At 40.5% G+C, this 22,298-nt stretch overlaps 1 protein-coding gene across 6 annotated transcripts in view; it reads right to left on the bottom strand.

Annotated features, from left to right (window-relative positions):
- The window catches only part of MGA (MAX dimerization protein MGA), a 63,719-nt gene that overhangs the window by 7,340 nt on the left and 34,081 nt on the right, over positions 1–22,298 (bottom strand). For 3 of the 6 annotated variants that reach the window (XM_018082420.2, XM_018082422.1, XM_029964339.1), the window contains 8 exons: positions 20,529–21,146; positions 19,651–19,950; positions 16,539–18,235; positions 5,787–5,911; positions 4,393–4,444; positions 2,610–2,795; positions 1,803–1,914; positions 117–350 (listed from right to left, as the gene is read on the bottom strand). In XM_018082420.2, the coding sequence (XP_017937909.1) occupies positions 117–350; positions 1,803–1,914; positions 2,610–2,795; positions 4,393–4,444; positions 5,787–5,911; positions 16,539–18,235; positions 19,651–19,950; positions 20,529–21,146 (3,324 nt within the window). The remainder of the gene's footprint in view (positions 1–116; positions 351–1,802; positions 1,915–2,609; positions 2,796–4,392; positions 4,445–5,786; positions 5,912–16,538; positions 18,236–19,650; positions 19,951–20,528; positions 21,147–22,298) is intronic. The other 3 variants (XM_029964337.1, XM_029964336.1, XM_029964338.1) reach the window with 3 other exon arrangements.

Here is a 22,298-nt window from a genome sequence, read left to right as displayed (position 1 = left end):
AGTCTGTTTCAAGAGTGAAGCTGCCTGCACAAGCCACCTGGCATTTTGTCCTCCCAGGGGTGCTGCTTCAATGCCTGTCTCCCCCTTATGCAAAACATGCATCCCTCTTAGCCCACCTGTGGCACGGACTCCTCTTCTGGCAAGTATCAATGGCTTGCCTCTTCTATTTGTCATTGCTATCTGGGTCGGCTCTCTGTGGGGAGCAGAGGATCCTTCTTGCTGTGCGCTAGCAGTTGAGGTTGCAGCAGATTTCTCTGGCTCGGGTTCTTTCTTTTTTTTTTGTGCTTCTATCGCTTTTTGTTTGGCATAAATATATTCCAGTTTCTTCAGGACAACCTCCTCTGTCTTTCCTACAGAAAAATCATCACAGAGTCAGCCTATCTTCGAACTTTTTCCAAAACTAAACCACCGAAGACAGAATTAAAAATCCACTGACACCATAGAATTACTATATAACAGATAACCACCATCCCCATCAAGTAAATAGCATATTTAGTATCAGAGGGAAGCAATTACCTATTTATTCCAGTATAGTTTTTTCCTTCAGAAACATCAATACTTTTCAGAATTTATCTGTCACTTTAATAAGCAGAAATCAGATTGGACAAGTACAGGCTCCTGCTGAACAAGTACTATTTGAAAACACCCACAGCTATGAAAAATCCTCCCATTTCTCTAATGATGAATGTACGACTACCGGATAAAATGTTACTTTTACCTAGAAGGAAATTTCTTGGACTAATGGATCCTGTTATTTAAATTCACGTACAGTTTACCCTTGCCATGAAAATTCTAACCTTGGACAAACACACAAGTTTTATATTTGTTTTCTGCAGATGCATACAGTTTAATATGACCAAAGTTGAAGTAACTATACTAGCTTGTTTTCTGCTTAGTATTTATGTCTATATTTAACTAACTCTCCTGAGAGATGACTTTTTCCTCATCAACTTTGAGGTACTTCACTAGGAATGCAAAAGATCTGATAACTACTTTGTGAAGTTATTTGCTTTCATTCTTTGCCCAAAAGGCCTCTCATACATTTCTGTATTACTAGACTTCCCTAAAGCACTTTTCTTTTTTTTTTTTTAAGTCAAGTACCTCAAATATACATGAACTGGTTCAGATAAATACACTATATTTAAGTATCCTTCATTTCTACTTTACAGGTATTCTCCTGTTTATGCTCCCAGACTAACATTTTGTTTGTTCATGCATTTTGGCACTGGTTGAAAATGTGTCACAGCATTCCTACACCTCCAAATGAGACAGAAAGACACAGTAAGTACAACATGGTTTTGGTTTGAAATGCCTGGATGAGCAGCAGCTAAGACTCTACTGCAGTTTTGTTCTATGGACAGAGGTGCCAGCACTGGTTCTTGGAAAAGCAGTATTATTTGCAAAGCTATGAAAGGAATCAGTAGTTTTGGTACTGACCAAAGACAGCTGTGTACAAGTGTGAAGGACTGAGCAGAAAAATCATTTCAGGAACTGACTAATGACAGAATGAAGTCACACCATCACTTGTCACTCCTATCCTTCCAAAGGACCCCAAGCCCATGGCTCGAAGCACAAAGATAATTCTACACTTCCTTTGGGCATGATGGAAAACAAAATCAGTTCTTATCAGCATGAAGAGCCTATCAATGAGTCAGGGCTTAGCACGTCTTTGTTTTGCAGTGAGTCTAAATTTTATGTGAACTAATGACATACCTGGATCCACAGATTACTCCACCCATTCCTACTCCTAAAAGCCTTTTCTTTCATTATTACAGCTAGTTTGTATCCAAAACCAGTCTCACCTGAAAGCGTGGATACTTTTCGAATCAGACAATCACGCCTGCGTGTCAGTAAGCTCTTCTGTGCAATAAACTTATCTGCCTGATCTGTCAGTCCTTGGATTTCTTCAAAGGCCTAGAAAAGTATGAGGTAACTGATTTATAAGCCAGTGACACAATAAATAATAAAATAATTTTCCTTCCCAGAAACCTTTACAAAATTTATTTAGACATTTTTGTAATCCCAAAAACACAGGACTCAGAGAAAGCGTGAAGTATGGAATGCCAGCTTTCTCTAAATGCAGGCTGAAGAGTGATAAACATCTTATTTGTCCCTCCTCCAAAGTTCAACAATTTTTAAGAAAAAATCCCGACTTTTATCCCACAGTTTCTAGTTACAGATGATAAGCACAATTATATATATCTATAGATTATATTTTTGTTTCCTGTCATTTACAACTTTACAATTAAGTTTTAGTGTCAGTACGATACCTAATGGAACGCTATCTTCTGCAGCATTAAAAAGGTAAGCCCTCAATGGGTAAGTAAGCCTTCAAAATTTCCTGATGTACATAGTAACTGTTAAGGAATTAAGACTTAACCGTCCATTATTCACAAGGAATACAAGGGGAGGGCTAATCCAAAACATGCATCTGTGTCATCAAGATTAAGCTTTTAGGAATACAGTTTCTTTCAGATATTGTTTTATTCTAGAGCCCGGCAGAGGTGACAGAAGTTCTCTATTCACGGGGCTTGATGAGTTCATACTAGCATAATTACTCTGTCCAGATTAAATGATTCTCTTCCTCACTTAAGCTTCAAAATACTTACCTGCTTGAGAATGTAGCATTTGGAGACCTTGGGAAGATTCTGCAACCCCAGAACTCTCTTCAACTTGTCAAAGAGACCTCTCATTTCATTGCGTCGCCGACGTTCATTTGCTGTGTGTGTCTGGCGGTAATGAGCAAAGGCTTCTGCCTGAGACTTCAGCTTTCTTTTCCAGGTCTGATGTTTCTGCTGGAGAAGTAACCAGATTGACCAATTTAAATAAAAAAGGCAATGTAATGGCAAACAGTGTTCGAATGCATGCATGTTTTACATTTCTACAGACACCTGAAGATTCCATGTCATGCTATCCTGCTACTATGTCTTCGTGAAAGTTCAGAGTCAGAAGTACACGCAATAAGAAATGAAATGCTGACCAAAGAAGTGACCAACAAAATCATATCAACCCTGAAGGAAAAGATCACGAGTCCCTTCTATTCGTAAGCTTTTATTTTTTGCAATACAAGGCTACTCAGATAAACCATGGGATTACAGCAAAATCACACATGTTTGAGCCAAATATTTTTTGTTGTGTGCTTGTCAAAAAAAGTCTACTAACAAATGAAATAATCACACCAAATATAGGAGACTTGAAGTTAAATTAGTTTGATTTCCATTTTCTTTCATAGGTTCATATGGGTTGGGGCCAAGAGACATTGTAAGTAAGAATGTCGAAGACGGCATTGACACTTATCACCCCAGACATCCACCAAGAAACAAAATGTGGCAAAGAGGCTCTGGTTTTCAATTTGCTCAAATTTCTAAAAAGACTGACGGACAATAAGCAAAATTACTAATCTCTACAGATTTGAAAGTTTGTTGTTTCATCATTACTCTTACAGGTTTTGTAGAATTATGCTATTTATTTAATGGGGAAGCAATTAATGCAGGTTTTTGGATAATTTTAGGTCTGCTTCAAATGTCAGCCTTCTGGCCTTAGAAGGAATCTGAAGACTGTCTCTCAATATCCATTTTGTCCTCACAAGACAGACTTGAGCATAGTATGGCTGCATCTGCCCCTGTGTTGGGCATTAGGTTCCTTTGAAGGGAGGGCCTTACAATGTAAATTTAAGGGCAGAGAGGAGGACACATGGAGAAAGTGAGACAAGAAGAGAAACCCGGAACCCACCTTGTCTCAGGCAAAGGCTTACACACCAGTCTGCTCTATTATGTAAGACATACAACAGGTTCACACCACACCCCAAAGCCCCACCCCACTCCAGCAGGTAGCTCTAGAGCTGACATCAAATATATCACAGACAGTTATCATGGACAGTTAGCAAAACTGGCTGCAAAGCCATCCTCAAATACAGCAGAAAATTCTGAAGGACTGCAGTGAGTTTTGATTTGAAAGGATTCTGTGATATCTTTAACTTGCCTAAATACATATTGTTTGAACTCTTGTTTTCAGAAACCCTGCACCCAAGGCTATGCCTATATAATCCCACATACTGTCTTCTCATCCGTGAAAGTATTTCTGATTACTTTTAGTGTGCTGTAAAACTTATGTCAAGAACACAAAACCTAAGCAAACACAGTCATAAATAAAACACAGATATTCCTCCCACAGATAAAGCTGAATCTGAAGCCCACTGATGCCAGCAGCAGTCCTTTTGCTTGAATGAGATGTGGACTGAGCACCCTCCCTGCATAAACACATTGGGTTTCTTGCATTTAATCACAAGTATCTGGAAGGCAGATAAATCACATTAAGAGTTGCCCTTGAGATGAAAATTTATCTTTAAAATGGAAGTGTGATACCAAAAGGAAAGAGAAGAGCAAAATATACCTTTGTATGTTTTTCTGATAATGTTTCATCCGAAGAATTAGGAGGAGGGTATCTGGAAGAAAGGTAAAAAGTTTTTCCCAACACTACTCATCTCATATACTCTATCCTCATTAACTACATTCCAACAGTTGCTCATTTTGATGCCTTGAAATTAACTTTTCTTTGTATAACTGCATGAAAGCAGGATAATGTTGAGCTTTCTCAAGAAAGTGAACTCTATCTCGAATGCCATTATCCTTGAAATAATTGAACTGTTCTGAAAGCTGTGCAATTATCTCATAGTGCTAAAGACAAACTATTTCACTATATGCCAAAGAGAATAAATTCAGCCCGTGACTGTTAGCTGCATAAAGTAATTTTTTATAATTATGTTTTGGTAAATTACATTTTTAATAAAATAGATTTAATATAGATGGCAGAGCAACCCTTCCCCCACCAAGAACCACCACCAAAATCCTCACATTTATTACTACCCTAATATATAATAACAGCAGCTTCCTCATATGTCAGGAGCTGCAAGAAAACAAAGAACACACACATTTGAAAAATATTTTTTACAAATCGTGACATCTGTTTTTCTCTGTCACTGAAAGATCTTCACAATTTAAAGCAAAGTCACCACCTAAGGATAAAAGTGGAGCTGCATCTTTAAAAGGGGGGGGCAGGAAGTGAACTATCTGGGAGGTATATAGCATAACCAGTTTTTTCAAAGTTTCGACAAAAAATTTCTTCAAACAAAAAGAACTATTAAATGAAACATTCCCCGTTCATTTGTTTGGTGCAACTGAGAAACAGCCATGACTATCATTACGTACCTCAAATAAGCCATGTTTTTACTTTGCATTTGTCACTATAAATGCAAGGGAAGCAACAGTAACAAAAACAACCAACCAAAAAAATAAAGCCAAGCTATCCAACCGTAACAGACTATATGTCAATAAGAAAATACTTTCTTTGCTCAGGCAATGGTCCTAAAGACAAAGCTTTCATTTACAAAGTCAGGGATTAACCCAATGACTGTTCCTGCCTGAATTCCACCCACCGGCAAGAATAAACAAAGCTTGCAAAATCATGTTTAAAACAATGATGACCCCGCTCATATTCAGTCTGCAGGAAGGGAGGCGATTCACTCAATAATTTTACATAACAAGATACACATCCCCATAAAGAAATTAATTAGAGGGGAAAAAAAAGGGCTAAGATACCTTGAAATTGCTCTTAGTTCTGACAGCACCATCCTCACAGACACTGGGAAGCACCAGTGCTCAGGAAGGCCTGACAGAAACCTTGCTTTATCTTGTCATCACATTAAACCTGTTGCTTACTGGGTTCATTTGATGCCAGCTCATCAATAAAATACACAACTGAATGCAGTGCTCTCCAAGGATGCTTACTTCTGTTCGGAAGGTTCGATTTTAGCAGCTGTGGCCTTCAGACGGGCAATGTTAATCTTCTCTGAAAGCTCCTCCACGGTCTCAATGTCCACCTGCTCGTCATCCTCTCTGAATTCACGCACATCCTGGAACAGTTTTTGTTTTGTTTTTTTTAAATGAGTATCTACTTAGCAATGGCGCTCAGGCCAACACCATTTCACTTCAGTCTCAAATGAGATTACATTATAACATTTAGAACCACTAAAGAATCAACATCTCCAGCTACACTGGCCAACAAAAAGTGCTAAGAAGGTGGTTATTTTAAGTGTCGCCTCCAGGAATTCCTCCCACTAGCAACTCTGTAAAATGAATTTTGGTAAAGGCAGAACCCACCTCTATCATTTATGCTTTTACTACGTGTGAGAGAAAAGCTTTCACATGGCAGAGCTTTCCTGACTCCATTTTGAAGTAAGATTAAACTTCCTTTACACAATCTACTACTGTAGACTCTTGCTAAGTAACTTTTTTCTTTAGAAAAGTTAAGATAGTTATCACCTTAATAATGGTCTCTCATACCTAAGACAGCAAAAGTCAGAACATCATACAATCAGGCTTCTTTGGGTCATAGAGTAAACTGCTCACATGATGAAGAGTATGATTTTGGCTCTTCCCAAAATGCTGCTCAATCATTATTTTAAATATTTATTATATTCTGAAGAGTACTATTTCTCCATGCTTGCCTGACCAAGAAAACTTGCTACTATCAGTGAAGACAGAGACAGAGAACAACTGCAATGCTGTACCAACTACAAGACTTAATTATCTATCTTGTGGCCATTTGCAGTACCAGGTGATACCCCTCCCCCCCCAAGAAAACATGCCTATTCAGCCAATTTTTTTCTATTGCAGTTTTTACTCAAGTTTTTTATATTATAATCTTTGGTCTGATTACAGAACGAAGAACTCTTTCTCATCAAGCAAGAAAATGTAATTATACTTCCATTCTGTACTTTATTTCACCCACTTCCCTGAACTACCCCAATCTTGCCCTCCTCCTATTATTTCCTTTTGACTTTCCTTCCTTCCTTCTCTTTGTGCTTCTTTTCTTTCCTTTTGTGGAGCTGCAATCTCCTTCTCAGAACTGAATACTTACCTGAAATTGATGCAAACAGTTAATCACAAAAAACACTAAGGGAATATATATATATATAAACATGTGTGTCATAAGTTTACTTGTTCTAAAAAAAACAAGAGATATTTTTTTTTTCTTTCCCCTACATCACTGTAAAAGAAAGATGTTGAACGAGGGAGGAGGTAGGTGTTTGCCTAGGGTGATTGACACACACAAAGGAACTAGCTAGCAGATCCACATTCCAGGCTGATAGCCCTCAGAAGTGGGGGGGTGGTGGGGTGGGTGGGTGATGAGTTGTTTTTTTTCCCTCTCCTCAGGAAATGGCAGGCACTTCACTTTTGCCCTGACTCAGGGAGGGGGCATGTGTGGAAAGGCTCTATCGGGTCATCTGCCTGCTTCTGGCCCAGGTTTGCCTCCGTTCTCCTGCACCCTGTTCTGCCTCCAGCCCAGACTTGCTCAGATTTCATCGGAGAGGCCTGACCCTTCTGTGAAGGAACCTTTGGGAGAGTCCTGGCCAGAGCCAGCTGCCAACAGCGTGAGTCTGCGGCAAGACTCCCTTTTTCCCCTTTTCCCCTTCCCCTCCTCGGTGGGGTGGGAAATCTCCATCTCGGCTCCTCCCGCCGGAGCCCCACAGCGCCCCCTGCCGGCCGACACCGAGCGGCTGGGCCTCTGCTCCTCCAGGGATCCAACAGCGCCCCCTGCTGGCCGTGCCTAGAGCGGCACCAAAAGGCAGAAAGTACTGAACTGTTTCCTTTTGGAAGGGGACTTTGGGTACAGGATTATTGATTTGTGGTTTTCATGCTCTTTTGTTGTTCTGCCAATACACATATATCCTTTAATAAAGGGCTGTTATTTTTTTTTCTTTCTCCATAATTCCTCAATTGGAGCCTCTTAATTTCAGATTTACAATTGCTTAAGAGAGAGAGCTTGGACTTCCTCATAACTCATTCTCCTTAGCAAAACACTTCAGTCTCATTAAACTGAGACAATATGTATATATAAAAGTGTGTGTGTGTATACAGTACATTTATTCTAGTGTCTACATACACACACACAAATGTATGCAAGAGTGCCTGTAGAATCTCCCAGTCTTTTAAGATGCAGCATCCTCTCCCCCGTAAAACCACTCTTAAATAGTCCATCTTCCATCACCATCCATTCATATCATGAGGAGTCCTACAAAGTGTTGGCAGTATAGATTCCATGCAGAAAGGGGTATAAACTTCTAAACTACTCACTTGCAGAGAAGCTGACACCTCTTCCCATACTATGAAGTATCAAGATATTACTGCTGAAACAAAGCAAAGCAGGTTTATGAGCTATAGCTGCTAGATCTGAACAGAAAATCATCCTTACTTCTACAAGCTGCTATGCACACTCACACATTACTTATTATCTCTGTGCTTGTAGAAAGTCACATCTTTTGAAAAAGAAAGACCAAGGAGAGTGACCTTAGATGAGAAATTACTAGCCTTAGGAAACTCTTTCCTTCTACACATGCTGACTTATAAGGCACCATTCTTCCCTCCCCAGGAAAGCAGTTCTGATCTCTGGTGAGTTCTGCATTTGAGAAGGAAATAATTTTTTTTTCTAGTACTGATAAGTTCTGGGGTTTCTTGCAGATTTCCTTCAGAGCAGCTATGTCATGACAATTTTTGTATGAATATGAAGAGCAGCGTGGAAGCAAAAGAAATTCTCATCTGACTCTAAAAGTATGGTGCTGGCACTGGCAGGAAGTACTGTCTCTCTCCCTCTGCATTAAAGCCCACAAAATTCTAATTTGGTCCATCTTGTAAATATTGCCCCATATAGCAAGAATTGTTAGCACTGGGACCACCTGGTGCTAATACAACACAGAGAAAATTAACTGCTTTTACCAAGGAAGCAGCACATCACTTGGAACTTGACATGTTGGTCAGGACATATCACCACCACTCCCCAAGCAGGAGAATGAAAGTAAGGAGACACCACGTCCCTGGGACATTGTCGAGGTCAAAAAAATACTGCTTGCAGTCTAGATCCAGAACACATATGTAGGAGCTACTGAAATTGTGACCGAGTTAAGACTACACTGCACTTCAGCATAGGTATTTCAACAGCTTTCAGACACTGCCTGCGAACAGTAGTCAGAGTTGTTTCACGTTTGTCAAGTGGCTCTATATACTTACAGAGTCCTAAAAAAATCTATGTTCTATTACATAAAAATTACATAAAAATCTCACTTATGCAAACAGTCAGCAATTTTTCAACAGCTCCTCTCATGCTTGCTCCAAAAATTCCCTGGCTGAGGAGAATACAAGCTTGAATCTGAAATGAAATTCTACTAGCTGGTAAGCATGGAAGGCAGGGAAAGCAGAAGAAAAGAAGTTGGAAGCCAGGTCCTGCCCTTGGGTCACAACAACCCCAGGCATTTCTACAGGCTGGGAGCAGAGTGGCTGGAAAGAGGTCCAGCAGAAAAGGACACAGGGGTGCTGGTCAACAGTAGCTGAATATGAGCCAGCAGTGTGCCCAGGTGGCCACGAAGGCCAATGACATCCCGGCCTGTATCAAGCATAGTGTGGCCAGCCAGGACCAGGGCCGTGACAATCTCCCTGCACTCAGCACTGGTGAGGTCACACCTCAAATCCTGCATCTGGTTTTGGGCCCCTCACTAGGCAAAGGACATTGAGGTGCTGGAGTATGTTCAGAGAAGGGCAACAAAGCTCGTAAAGGGTCTGGAGCACAAGTCTTATGAGGAGCAGCTGAGAGCGCGGAGTTGTCCAGCCTGGAGAAAAGGAGGCCAGGGAAACCTTATCTCTGTCTAAAACTACCTGAAAAGAGGTTGTAGCAAGGTGGGGGTTGGCCCCTTCTCCCAGGTAACAAGTGACAAGACAAAAGGAAATGGTTTCAAGCTGAGCCAGGGGAGGTTCAGGTTGAACATTTGGAAGAATTTCTTGACAGAAAGGTTTGTCAAGTGTTGTAATGGGCTGCCCAGGGAAGTGGTAGAGTCGCCATCCCCGGAACAGGATGTGACACTTAGCGCCATGGTCTAGTTGGCAAGGTGGTATTCAGTCAAAGGTTGGACGTGGTGATATTAAAGGTCTTTTCAACCTCAATGATTATGTGATTCTAAGATATCAAAACTGCAGTATCTCCCAGACACAGACCTTCTGTAGAACTATAATAGGTGACATAAACCTGCAGCGTAGCTGCTTCCACAGCCTTTTTTTTAATCCTCCTGAGAGTCTGACAAGAAAAGTATCATAAACCCAGAGTTTTAAAAAAACTGGCCAAACAAAAACTGGTCAAATAAAGATACTGTTTAAATCACAGATCAGATACTTGCTATTATGTTGAAAATACCGCATGTAAAAGAGGTACAAGGCAACACAGATCTATTTCTTTATACAAAGAGCACTACTCATTCCTACCTGCTCTCCTGGGTCATTCATAAAGCCACCTTTATGCTGAAAGCCTTCTGATACTTTCTCTAAGCTTTTCCACTTTATACAGTATAACTTCTGTGACCTCTACATGCAAGAAATGCATGCTGTTTTTCTTCGGTGGGCAGAACTACTCTGTCTAAAATACATTTGGATATCATTATACTGCAGGGAAGTTGGTCATGCAGGGTAGTTCAAAAGATGGTACAATTCAGAGAGTAAGGGGAAAAAAATGAGGAAAAATTATCTTACCATAGAAACACTGTCAAGGTAAGGCTTTTGAGTGCTGATAAGTTACACTTGCCTAATCAAAGTGATGACAGCAATTATCCAGTTAGAGCTCTTCTAGAACTGGAACTTTCTACACGCTATCATATTAGAAAAATGGTATTCAAAACCCAAGATGTGGCAACCTTTTCATGACAGATGGGAAAAAAAAAGAATTAAACACTGCTGACTACCAAGAACTTCACATCTTTAATTTTACGCATTCTAAATGTGAATATATGCAAAACAATAAGTTTTTTCATTCTTACATCTAACCCCAAAGGGAAAAATGCTTCTGGGTTGGTAAATCTTTCCTCTCTACCTCCAAAATCCTAACAGGAAAAGTATCAGAATCATGAAGATTGGCAGAAGTCCACTTAAGTTCTGACACTAAGAACAGCTATTCCTATGTAAGTACTGCCAAACTGTCTTAGGCTGAACCCTATCCATAGCCTAGCATAACTTTTGAAGATGCTCATGGAAGCCCTACCTTTCTAGCATCAGTCTTTCCACACTACTTTCAGTCTTTCCAAACTACTTCCTGTAGTAACATAACTTCTAAATGCCTTTGAGCTTCTAAGGGCAAAATACCCCAAGGAATGAAGACACCAGATGAGCAATCCCACCCTACAAAGGAAGTTCTAAAGTTAGTATGGAAATGACAGCTCTTTTCCCTCTCTGCTTTTCTTTGCGTGTTTCTAAGCTCTCTCTTCTGATTCCTCTCTGTCTGTTCCTGGTAGCCTAAACCCCTATTGCTGGTTTCTAAAGAGCAAATTGGTTGTTGGTAGAGGATCCTCAGTGACAGCGCTGAGAAAGGAGGTTAGATGACAACAGATGTCATTAAGCAAATGCATAATTTCATGATCAAAAGCTGAGAACATGCAAGAGATTGTTAGAACTTAAATTGTCCACAAAATATAACACTTTCACTTTTTATTAAACCACTATTTTATAATAATTCATAATAGTTCCTTATTATTTCAATATTCACCTCAGAACAAGAATGACCAAAAACCACTTTTAAATAACACTTAAAATACAGTCATAAAAGCTGTGTTTAGACTAGTATGCTAAACTGTGGGACTCTCATTTGTAGCATTAAAATACCAGAACAACCCCTGGTGTGGTTTTGGCTTAGGCCAACAAGAATGCATGTGAACAATTAGGAGACGCAGCCTGTGACACAGACCAGGCCAAGTAGTCCTTCCCAATAGGAACTTTGTGTATAATCATCATGCCATGGAGATCAAGAGTTTAACATCATCTCCCAGGTGATCTCCCAACAACAGGTCCTTATACTGATTAGTTTGCTTCTATAGATCTCTCAGAAGGTTTTATTCATATTACCAAACCCACACTGATTAACCCTCCTAAGCCTCTCTTGATGCAGTTCAGGGTAGGAGATGCAAAAGGGCAAACATACCATCTCAGGAAGTGTCTCTCTTGCTGTTGAGTAGAGGAGGAGACTGCAAGAGTCTCTTAAGTCAAAGACTCAAAGTTAGCACAAGGTAAGAAGGTAATATGAAGGGCATTGATATGCAAAATTAAGAACAATTAAGTCTTTACAATGAGAACCAGTGTGGAAAAATGTACTAAACCAGAAAGCAATAGCTACAGCAGGAAAGTAGCAATCATCCTGACTCTGACAGTTTCTCACAGTTTGCTGAGATTTTAAATGGCCATTTTCTGAGCAACTAAAACCAGTCCACATTCCAAACTAGTAGAGAAAGAGCTGTCATAAGTCTTTCCACTAAACAAAACTATTAGTGGACATGCATGTACTCTTTGCTTCCATGTTTCCACTAGCTTAATGAAACGGATAAACATCCTCTACTAGCCTGTTTACATGACTTGACTTCACCCAGTCTGACAAACAGTAGTAGCTCTGTCTTGTAAGCACTACACTAAGAGTACATACCAGTGAAAAATAACACACATTTAGATTCAAAACTGAATTCTCCATTAGGCATTGACATGCTAACTCAACTTGCAGGTAGTACAGACTAACAAACCGAAATTCCAGACAGTTTTTACAGTCCTCTGAGATCTCATTCCTCAGCTTTATTGCTCTACAACCAAGGCTAGCTTACTTGTGTTTGTGTGAGCTTGTGGTGAAGACATACCCTTAGATGGCTTCCCAAACCTTATTAGTCAAAACCTGCACAGTAATTTTCTTCCAAAACAAACATTTCTTACAATCACTAATAATTACTTTTTTTATTTCATCATCCTTTTGCAGGACGAAAGAAAATACAGTTTTAAAACATCAACCTTGATAACAGACTACTCCGTGACCTATATATTATTGTTGGTTTACCAACAAATTCTGAAGACTATCACATCTGTAAAGCTTATCTGATATCAGGCAAGAATTAACCATGGTTCTCAAAACTTGATGATAACTCTGCTCAAGTTATTGAAGGATATAGGACTTATCAAACTGTCACCACCCAAGTGAAGACGAGACAGCAACAATTCAGTTTTCAGCTTGAAAGAACTTCCAAAAATAACATCTGCTTTCAGTTTGCTCACCTTCATGCAGCTGAGATGCTATCATCTTCTCTGAGAATAGCAAGATGTAATATGAACTCTTTAGTCATTTTTTCTGGAAGTTAAACACATTCTCTAAAAGCCAGTTGCTGACTTAAATTGAGTTACTCTGGATATGGCTATCATAGAATAATAGAACATCCTAGTTAGAACAGACCCACAAGGATCATCGAAATCCAACTCCTGGCCCTGCATAGGACCACCCCAAGAACTACACCATGTGTCTGAGAGTATTGTCCAAATGCATCTTGAACTTTGCCAGGTTTGGTATTGTGACCACTTCCGTGGGGAGCCTGTTCCAGTGCACGACCACCATCTGGGTGAAGAACATTTTCCTAATATCCAACCTAAACCTCCCCTGACACAGTTTTACACCATTCCATCAGGTCCTTTCACTGGTCACCACAGAGAAGCGAGCAGTGCCTGCCCCCACTCTTCCCCTGACAAGGAAGTTGTAACTGCATTGAGGTCTCCCCTGAGTCTCCTCCAGGATGAACAGACCAAGTGACTTCAGCCACTCCTCCTATGGCTTCCCCTCAAGACCCTTCACCATCTCTGTTGCCCTCCTTTGGATGCTCTCCAAGGGCTTAATATCTTTCTGACATTGCAGTGCCCAAAACTGCACACAATATTCAAGGTGAGGTTGCCCCAGTGCAGAGCAGAGTGGGACAATCCCCTCCCTCAACTGGTTGGCGATGCTTTGCCTGATGCCCCCCAGGACAGGGTTGGCCCTCCTGGTTGCCAGGGCACTGTTGACTCAGATTCAACTTGCCCTTGACCAGGACCCCCAGGTCCCTTTCTGCAGCACTGCTTTCCAACATCTCATTCCCCAGTCTGTTTGTACATCCAGGGTTGCCCCATTCCAGGTCCAGAATCCGGCACTTTCCCTTTGTTGAACTTCATATGGTTGGTGATTGCCCAGGCCTCTAATTTGTCGAGGTCTCTCTGCAGGGCCCCTCTACCTTTGAGGGAGTCAACAGCTACTCCCAATTTAATGTCATTGGCAAACTTACTTACTATGCCTTCAAGTCCTGCATCCAAGTCATTTATGAAGATGCTGAAGAGCACAGAGTCCAAGATGGAGCCCTGTGGAACCCCACTAGTGACAGGGTAGGGTTACCCCATTCACTATTACCCTCTGTACTCGACCCACAAGCCAATTGCTCACCCACCACATGATGTGTTTTTCCAGCTGTGGGATAGACATTTTGTCCAGAAGGATCCTGTGAGAACAGTATCAAAAGCTTTACTGAAATCCACATAGATTACATCAGCTGGTTTTCCTGGAGCAACCAGGTGGGTTACCTTGTCATAGAAGGAAATTAGGTTTGATAAGCAGGGCTTTCCTCTCATGAAGCCATGCTGGTTGTGACCAATGACAGTGTTGCCTTTATGCGTTTTTCAATAATTCCCAAAATAATCTTCTCCATAACTTTACCAGTCACTGAAGTGATACTGACAGGTCTGTAGTAACCAGAGTCACTCCTCCTGCCCTTCTTAAAAACTGAGACAACATTTACCAGCTTCCAGTTGACTGGGACCTCTCTATATTCCGAAGACCATTCAAAAAATCATTGAGAGAGGTCTTGTGATGACATCAGCCAGCTCTCTGAGTACCCTCAAATGAATCCCATCAGACCCCATAGACTTATAGGGATCCAGCTGGAGCAGCAAATCCTGCACAAGTTCAAGGTTGGCAGGGAGTATAACCTTCTTGCAGTCACAGTCCCCCAGTTCAGGGTTCTGGGGCTCATCATTAGTGTTGTAGACAGAGGCAAAGAAAACATCAAACACCTCTGCCTTATCTATATCCCTGTTTGTGAGGTGACCATCCTCATCCTGTAATGGGTCGATGTTATTTATGGTCTGCATTCTGCCATTAACATATTTAAAAAACTCATTTTATTGTCCCCCATGGTGCTGCCCAGCTTCCACTCCAATTGATCTTTGGCTGCAAAGATTTTCTCCCTGCAGGGGTGAGCAACACCACTGTAGTCTTCCCATGTCACCTGACCTTGCCTCCCCTGGCCACACACTTTCTTTTTTCACCTTAGCTCCAGAAGATCCCTGCTTAACCAAGCTGAACTTCTGCATTGCCTCTCTGACTTTAGATTTTGGAATTGCCTGATCCTGTGCTCTTAGGAGGTGGTACTTAAAAAGTGACCAGCACTTATGAACCCCAGCACCTTCAACAGCATTTTCCTTGGGGACCTTACTAACTTGTTGCCTGAGCAGCCTGAAGTCTGCTCTCCTCATATCCAGGGTTGAAGTTTTGCTGGCACTTTTCCTCCTGTCATGAAAGATTTTAAACTTGATTGTTTCAGGGTTCCAAGATGGCCACCAATTGCCATTTCACTCAAGAGTAACAGATCAAGGGAGGAGGGCACCTTTCCCAGCTGGCTCCTGTAGTACCCGTACCAAGTTATTGCCCAGGTGTTTTAGGAATCTTCTGGACCTGTTTGTACCAGCTGTGTGGTTAGAAGACAAAGAACTCTAATTAGATTTTCAACTGCAAGAGGACTACATTAACACAAAAGGGCTAAAAGAATTCTATACTTTCAAATTCCTGAAGAAACTAACATAATCTGTCCTCTTTTTCTGTTCTTCAGTTCTCTTACAGTTTAACCTTTCTCCCTCCATTTGTATCTCATCCCAAGGCTATCTCATTTCTTATGCCCATTTGACTGACTTACAAAACCACAACTTCATAAATTTTAAGTAACAATGCACTGTTTAAGTCATACAGTGATATATAAAAAAACATATTAAGGAGTTACCATTGGATTGCTTTGTTTTAATTTTTTTGGTTAAATTTGATGGAAATTCTATGAGCATTAAAACGTAAACGTATCCTAACTACACTAATCACAAAGCTTTACCCTTATTCTCTGACTTTTGGAGTAATTTTTTTCTATCACAGGGAATGACAGCTTTCATATACTATTTAAATGTATTACTAAATTTCAAAAGGAATTTAAGGAGGGATTCAAACATTCCTTCCAGAAATAGATGTTAACTAAGGCATAAAAAACTAAGTAGAAGGAAGCAGCTTAAAATAACAAATACTAGATTACCTGCTACATTTTGGGATCATAAATTGTATTACAAGGAACCAAGTTACTTGAGTAAATACTGGAGGAAGACAATCTGCAACAGTTCTATTACAGATTGCTCAATATAACTCCTGTTATCTGAAAAACGGACAATTTCTAAAAGGCCACCTACAAAAAAGCATGCAACTAAGAAGAAATAAGACATTCCCACCTGGAATCCCGATTTAGACTTTCTAAAGAAACTGAAGTCCAAAACACAAACATCATACTCTTTCAAATCCATGGGTTATGACATGTTAGTTGGTCAATTAAAAAAAAAAAATCCCTTCATAAATAGTTAAATGCTTACCACTTTTTCAACATCTATTTCCTCTTCACTTGGGAAGTCAGAAGCACCGTCCAGCATCTCATCAGCAGAATCATCAGTTTTTTCATCCTCTTCTTCCTCCTCCTCATCTTCCTCTTCATCCTCTTCCATATCATCAGCAGTTATATCAATAGTGGGCGTGTAACACTTTCCGTGTGCCCTCTGTTCTGGTGGTGTCGTGAAGTCACTTTCTTCTGATGTATCAGCTCTGTTACCCACCTCACTTCTATTTTCTAAAGGGGGTACAATGCTAGATATTTTGCTCCAAGAACTGTTGACATGTGTTACAATATCATGACCTGTTTTCATTTCTTCTGGAGAATCAAAAGCATTTTGTTCTTTGTTGTTACTGCCTTCCTGCCTAGCTAGGTTTCCTCTGTCTTCCACAGTATTGACTGTATGTTCTCCTCCTGAAGCGTTATCCTGCTCTTTTGCAGAACTGATTTCAGACTTACTTCCTGTTTTCTCTCCTATGCTTTCTGCTTTTGTAGAGCCCTTGTACTCCTTCCTTTCCATACCTGGCTGTGCAGCCTCATCCCAACATTCTTGTTTGTTCTGAGACAGTTCAGTCCCTCTTTGTTTGTCGTCATTCTCCAGCTGGGTATCTTGCTCTGATTGACTCTGTGACTGCCCAGAACTTGCTTTCTTGTCCTCCTTCGCCTGTGCCTGTCCATCTCCTTCTTGCTCTTTTATTGGTTTCTCTTCCTGTTCAGCATTTATTTGTTCATTCCCATGGTCCTTCAAGAGGGCGGTCTCCCGATTTTCAAGACTCTGTGGATGTGCATTATCCAGAGGAGCAACTGAAGTCTGATCTGATGATCCACAAACAGTTTCAGAATTAGCTGAAACAGCCTCCACTGCAGTTTCAGTACTGATAGAATCCTCTTTCTCCTCAGAAGGCCCTTTTTCTTCTTCATCATTTGGCTTCTCACTGATGTACGAATGGTCAGATGATACAACATCTGCAGAAACATCATGCTGAGAAGAAAAGCTATCACCACAAGAACTCTCTAGTACCTTTGAGTTCTCTGCCATCTCTAAAGCAGTGGAATTTCTATCACTACTAGGTGTGATTGTGCCAGATGGTGACTCTTCAGCAGTATTTAACTGGTTAATCGACAACTCATTTTCTTCTTGTTTTCCATCCGAAACTGTGACTTCAGGCTCTGTAACTTCTGTGTCATCTGAGCATGGAGCCTTCCCATTCTCCTTCTGCTGAGCAGCACCTGAGTCCTCCTTCTTGCATATTTTCCTGTATTCCTTCTTCATCTGAAGAGACGCAAAATGGTGAAGAATGGAGTTTGGCACAGTCTTCTGTCCTGGGAGCTGAAGTAAAGCAAAACTACCAGACTGTAAAGGTATGAAATTAGCGGTGGTAGCTGGCAGACCACCTGTGCTGCAGGTTACTTTAGACTCAGAGGCTGTTTGATTTGTGATGTTGCTAACAGCAGAGGAAGAAATCCTCAGAGTCAGAGTGCCTGACTGCGACACAAAACTTGTTACTGAAGGAAGAAGAGAAGATGTTTGAGTGGCTGGGTTAGATGGAGGGGATAACTTAGGTACTGCAGTTTGTACAGCTGAATTTGTGGCATGAGAAGTGGAAGACACAGAGGAAGTGGGAGACACAGGTGACTCAGGAGGCTTAGAAGGTGCAGGCAACCGGATTCCTACAACAGATCCTGTGAAGGAAACAAAACATCAACTTACACTTTCTCAAATGAACTTTTTTCTTTCAGTTTTAATATTTGATGCTGTACTAGAAGCAGATAGCACTCTCAAGGATCACAGTGTAATCAGGACAAGTTCTCAGTGAAAGAGTTGGTCCTGCAGAGACATATAAACTTGAATTTTTTTAAGGAGCACCCCAGTAAAACACATGAAGTGGCCACTCTAAAATTAACAGACTTACTGTTAAGTTTTATCATTAAGCATTTTAATCAGAAAAGGCACTGCATTGAAAGTCCTCTGCATTTTACTTTCCCATTTATTGCAAAACAGGGAAATTGGGATTTTGTAAAAAAAAAAAAAAAAAAAAAAAGTATTTAAATTAAAATCTCCGCCCCCACCCTCAAGAAAAAGACTTCCACATGGAAAAACTGTGTCAAAATTACACAATTAAACCACAATCTTTTTCACCTTAATGAACTCTTCTGCAGCATTTCAATACTCCATAAAACATACTATCATGGGCAAGTAGTTTCAGCAAAAGCCCCAAAACAGAAAGGAATTAAATCAACTTGTTGACTGATTCTTTGCTACATCTCATGCTCAAACCTCAACTAAGGTACGGCATTATTTTCTCTTCTCCCCAGTTTTATCTGCTGTGCTTGCTCTCACCTCTCCCTTCCACACCATTCTATCACCCTCTCTTCAAGATGCTTTTTGATAAAGGGAGAACAGAAGAAAAAGTCCTATAGTAAAGTAAACATGCATTTAAAGTACATTTTGTTTATAACTTACAAATATGTACAACAGCATGCCCAACGGGCATTCTTCCTATTTTCTTTCAGATACCTGCAACTTCTAACTCCTCAAACCCTGCCTTCAACTGTGTACCAGAGAAACAGCTGAAAATCACACTTATTTTTTTCTGACACTCTTAAGGAGGAAAAAACCCTGGCAATTTTGTACTGAAGTTTAACATTTCATATGAGTAAACACACTAACAAACCTGGAAACCTAACAAAATCAGAGCAGCACATTCAGTGTAACATGGGTAACAGCTCATTCTTTTTAAGAGACTCTCCAACAAGAATTATTTTTGAATCATCAGATCAACAGTTTCTTTTAAGTTGTAACAGAACAATGGACATGACTCCTTTGCCACACGCACACACAGACCCTTTTACTTGCTGCACACAACTACTAAATGTTGATGACTTAGCTATTAACTGCACTTCCTATATTTTAGACACATGGTATTTAAGTTGTATTGCATCTGAATAATTACACTATGTTCTTCAACTACTCAGGTAGAAACAAACTCTGTTCAATTACTTCCAGTAGGGGAAAAGAGCATCATATTACTACATAATTTAACTACATTTCCGAGTAACACACCAGTCAGTCAAGAAAGAAACACTGGACTTTGTACCTGGATTGCGGAGCATCACAGGCTGCACACTGGGCTGGGCACCTGCAGTTCGAACCTGCTGCAGGGGAACAAGCTGAATGATCTGCCCATTAGGGTGTCTGAACAGGTTTACAGCACCAGGGCTCCTGAGAGGCTGAAGGACCATCCTCTGTCTCTGCGCAATCTGTGTGTTGTTTAGCGGTCGCAAAGCAGAAGGTGTCTGATGCACTGGGATCAGCAACAATCGAGGTCCGACACGTTTGTCTGTTCCAGGAGCTATCTTTGGGGGAGTCTTACTTGCAGCTTGTGGAGTAGCATCTTCTGAAACATTTAAAAAGTTGTACAAAAATCAGTTTAAGAGAGTAGCCTACAAATCAGAATTATTCTTAATAAATACAACCCCTAATATTTTAGAAACAACTGGATCTCTTTTAAATTTGTTTGAAAGCAGTTTTTTTTTTCTTTTTATTCACAGAATGCATAGAACCAACCAGGTCAGAACAGTTTTTTTTTCCCCATGTACTTCCACTAACATTTCTCAATCATGACACAGGAGAGTAATTCCATACCTACGTCCTGGACTCAACGCCAACCATCAACTTCTAGCAGTCATAACTGTGCTATACATTTCTATGGGCCAAGCAATGAATGTGAGGCTTTCAGCTCACTTCATACCAGTCATTGATCAGACACATTTTTTTCCCTTCTCTACCAGCTCAGGCTGGAATGCAAAAAAAACAATAAGAGATTATTTTTCTTATCCTATTTTGGAAAGAGGGGTGAGACAAGTGAATCCATATTTAAGTTTAGTCCAGTTGCAGACTGTATTACAGCTATGAAAGAGGCAGAACTAAAAAACGAAGCGTTTGCAGTAATAACCCAAAGCACCTAGGCATTACCTCTTTTTGGATTCTGTGGAGGACTCGAATTAACTCCTGACAGTATCATTGGAACAGAAACAGCAGAGGAAGTTAGTGTAGCTGCTGCAGCTGTTGTTAGTACAACCGTAGAAGTGGATGTTGTGACAACAGGACAAGTAATAGTTGGTGGTGTCACTACAGTCTTAGGGAATGATGTAGTTGCTACTGCTGCAACAATCCCTGTTGTTTTTGTTATGTTTACAGTAGCAGTAGAAGTGGTGGATGAGGCAGTAGTACAGGTGTTGATTCCAGGAGTTGCAGGAGCAGCTGTGATTGTAATTGCAGGAGAGCAGGCAGGTTCACTAGCTGTTGTCTGGCTAGGAGTGGTCACAGTAGATGCTGCTACACTGGTACTTTCCACAGTAACTGGAGAAGTGGTGGTGGCTGTAGTGACCCCAGGAGAGACTATGCATTGAGCTGGAGACGGTGTTGAAGGAACAACAGGAGCAACAACTGTGATCGGTGTAGGCTTGATACTGAGCAACTGTGGCCTTGACGCAGGCTGGCGTGTGCTCGCTCCAGGAATCTTCTGCTGTAGAGTTCCAGCTTTGTTTATCACAAACTGGGCAAACACACCACCAGGGGAGGGTCGGGCAGCTGCAAATAAAAACTCGCAGGTCAAAATTTTAATAGATTTCCTCTCTGACTTTCACGAGGTGCTACAATTGTAATTTCAGCATGAATTTGAGCCTCCATTTTCTTTGTACCTTGTAATTAAACTGAAACCATTATGCCTTACATGTTGGAAATATGTCTGCCTTATTCCACTTCTGTAGCTTTTTACTGCATTTCTTCCTGGACACGCAAAAGAATCAGGTCTTGAAGGGTAGTTCTTCATTTTGAAACTATGGACAATTCTAACTACAGTAAAGGAAAACAAACACCTAAGTGAAATAATGACCTTGAAATGTTTTCTAAACCTCAAATTCTTCCAGTAACAGCTTGTGTGATCTTCCTCTTTTTACTGCTTCTTGATTTTCATCCCCCTTCTACTGTATTCATCTTACACAGGCACAGGGGAAAGGGACAGGAGGGTGATAGAGTTTGCCATGTTCCCTTCTAATTGCAGTGATATTCATGCAACTGAGGACTTGATGGAACACATCTAATAGTGGAAAGTAATCAATGGTGGGAAGATCCTTTATCTCATCCCTTGCTCTCCAAGGGAGCAGATCACTGCATCTACATCACTAGACGTCTACAGATGAGTACAACAGCACACAGATTATGCAGCAAGCCCAACTTTAATATTGTAGTTATTTATGTATATAGCATTTTTAACCCTGACTATGCCAAAACACTTAAATCATATATGCAGCAATGACTTCACCCATCAATGAAATGTAGTCAGCTCTTTCAAATTGCATAAATACAGAAAACAACAAGTTTTATTATAGGACAAGAAAAACAACACAACCATTGATGCAATGAAAATTTAGGCAGAAAGAAACAAAATAATCAATTAGAAATTACAGTTTTGCCAGGACACAGGTAACATCCTTTTCTCTTGCAAACCTTCTTCAGATCTTCATTTAAAGTGTGAGAATGTGTAGACAGGCATTAAATTTTTTTGAGAAAGTTGGGCAACTTCCTCTCTTGCCATCCTGGGGTAACCATTTCAGTATCAGCTCAGATACAAGTACATCATGCATCTTCCAATGCTCTTTTTTTTTCCCCCCCAAAACTCAAGGTGCTGACTAAATCCAACCCTGTTTAGCTTGTGAAATCCAATGAGATTAGAGGCTGGCG

This window comes from Manacus vitellinus, unplaced genomic scaffold (genome assembly GCF_001715985.3).
Source record: "Manacus vitellinus isolate BGI_N305 unplaced genomic scaffold, ASM171598v3 scaffold_6_pilon, whole genome shotgun sequence".
In the NCBI taxonomy this organism is placed as follows: Eukaryota; Metazoa; Chordata; class Aves; order Passeriformes; family Pipridae; genus Manacus; species Manacus vitellinus.
Note: the sequence above shows the minus strand (reverse complement) of the source record. Positions and strands in the feature narration are given on the sequence as shown.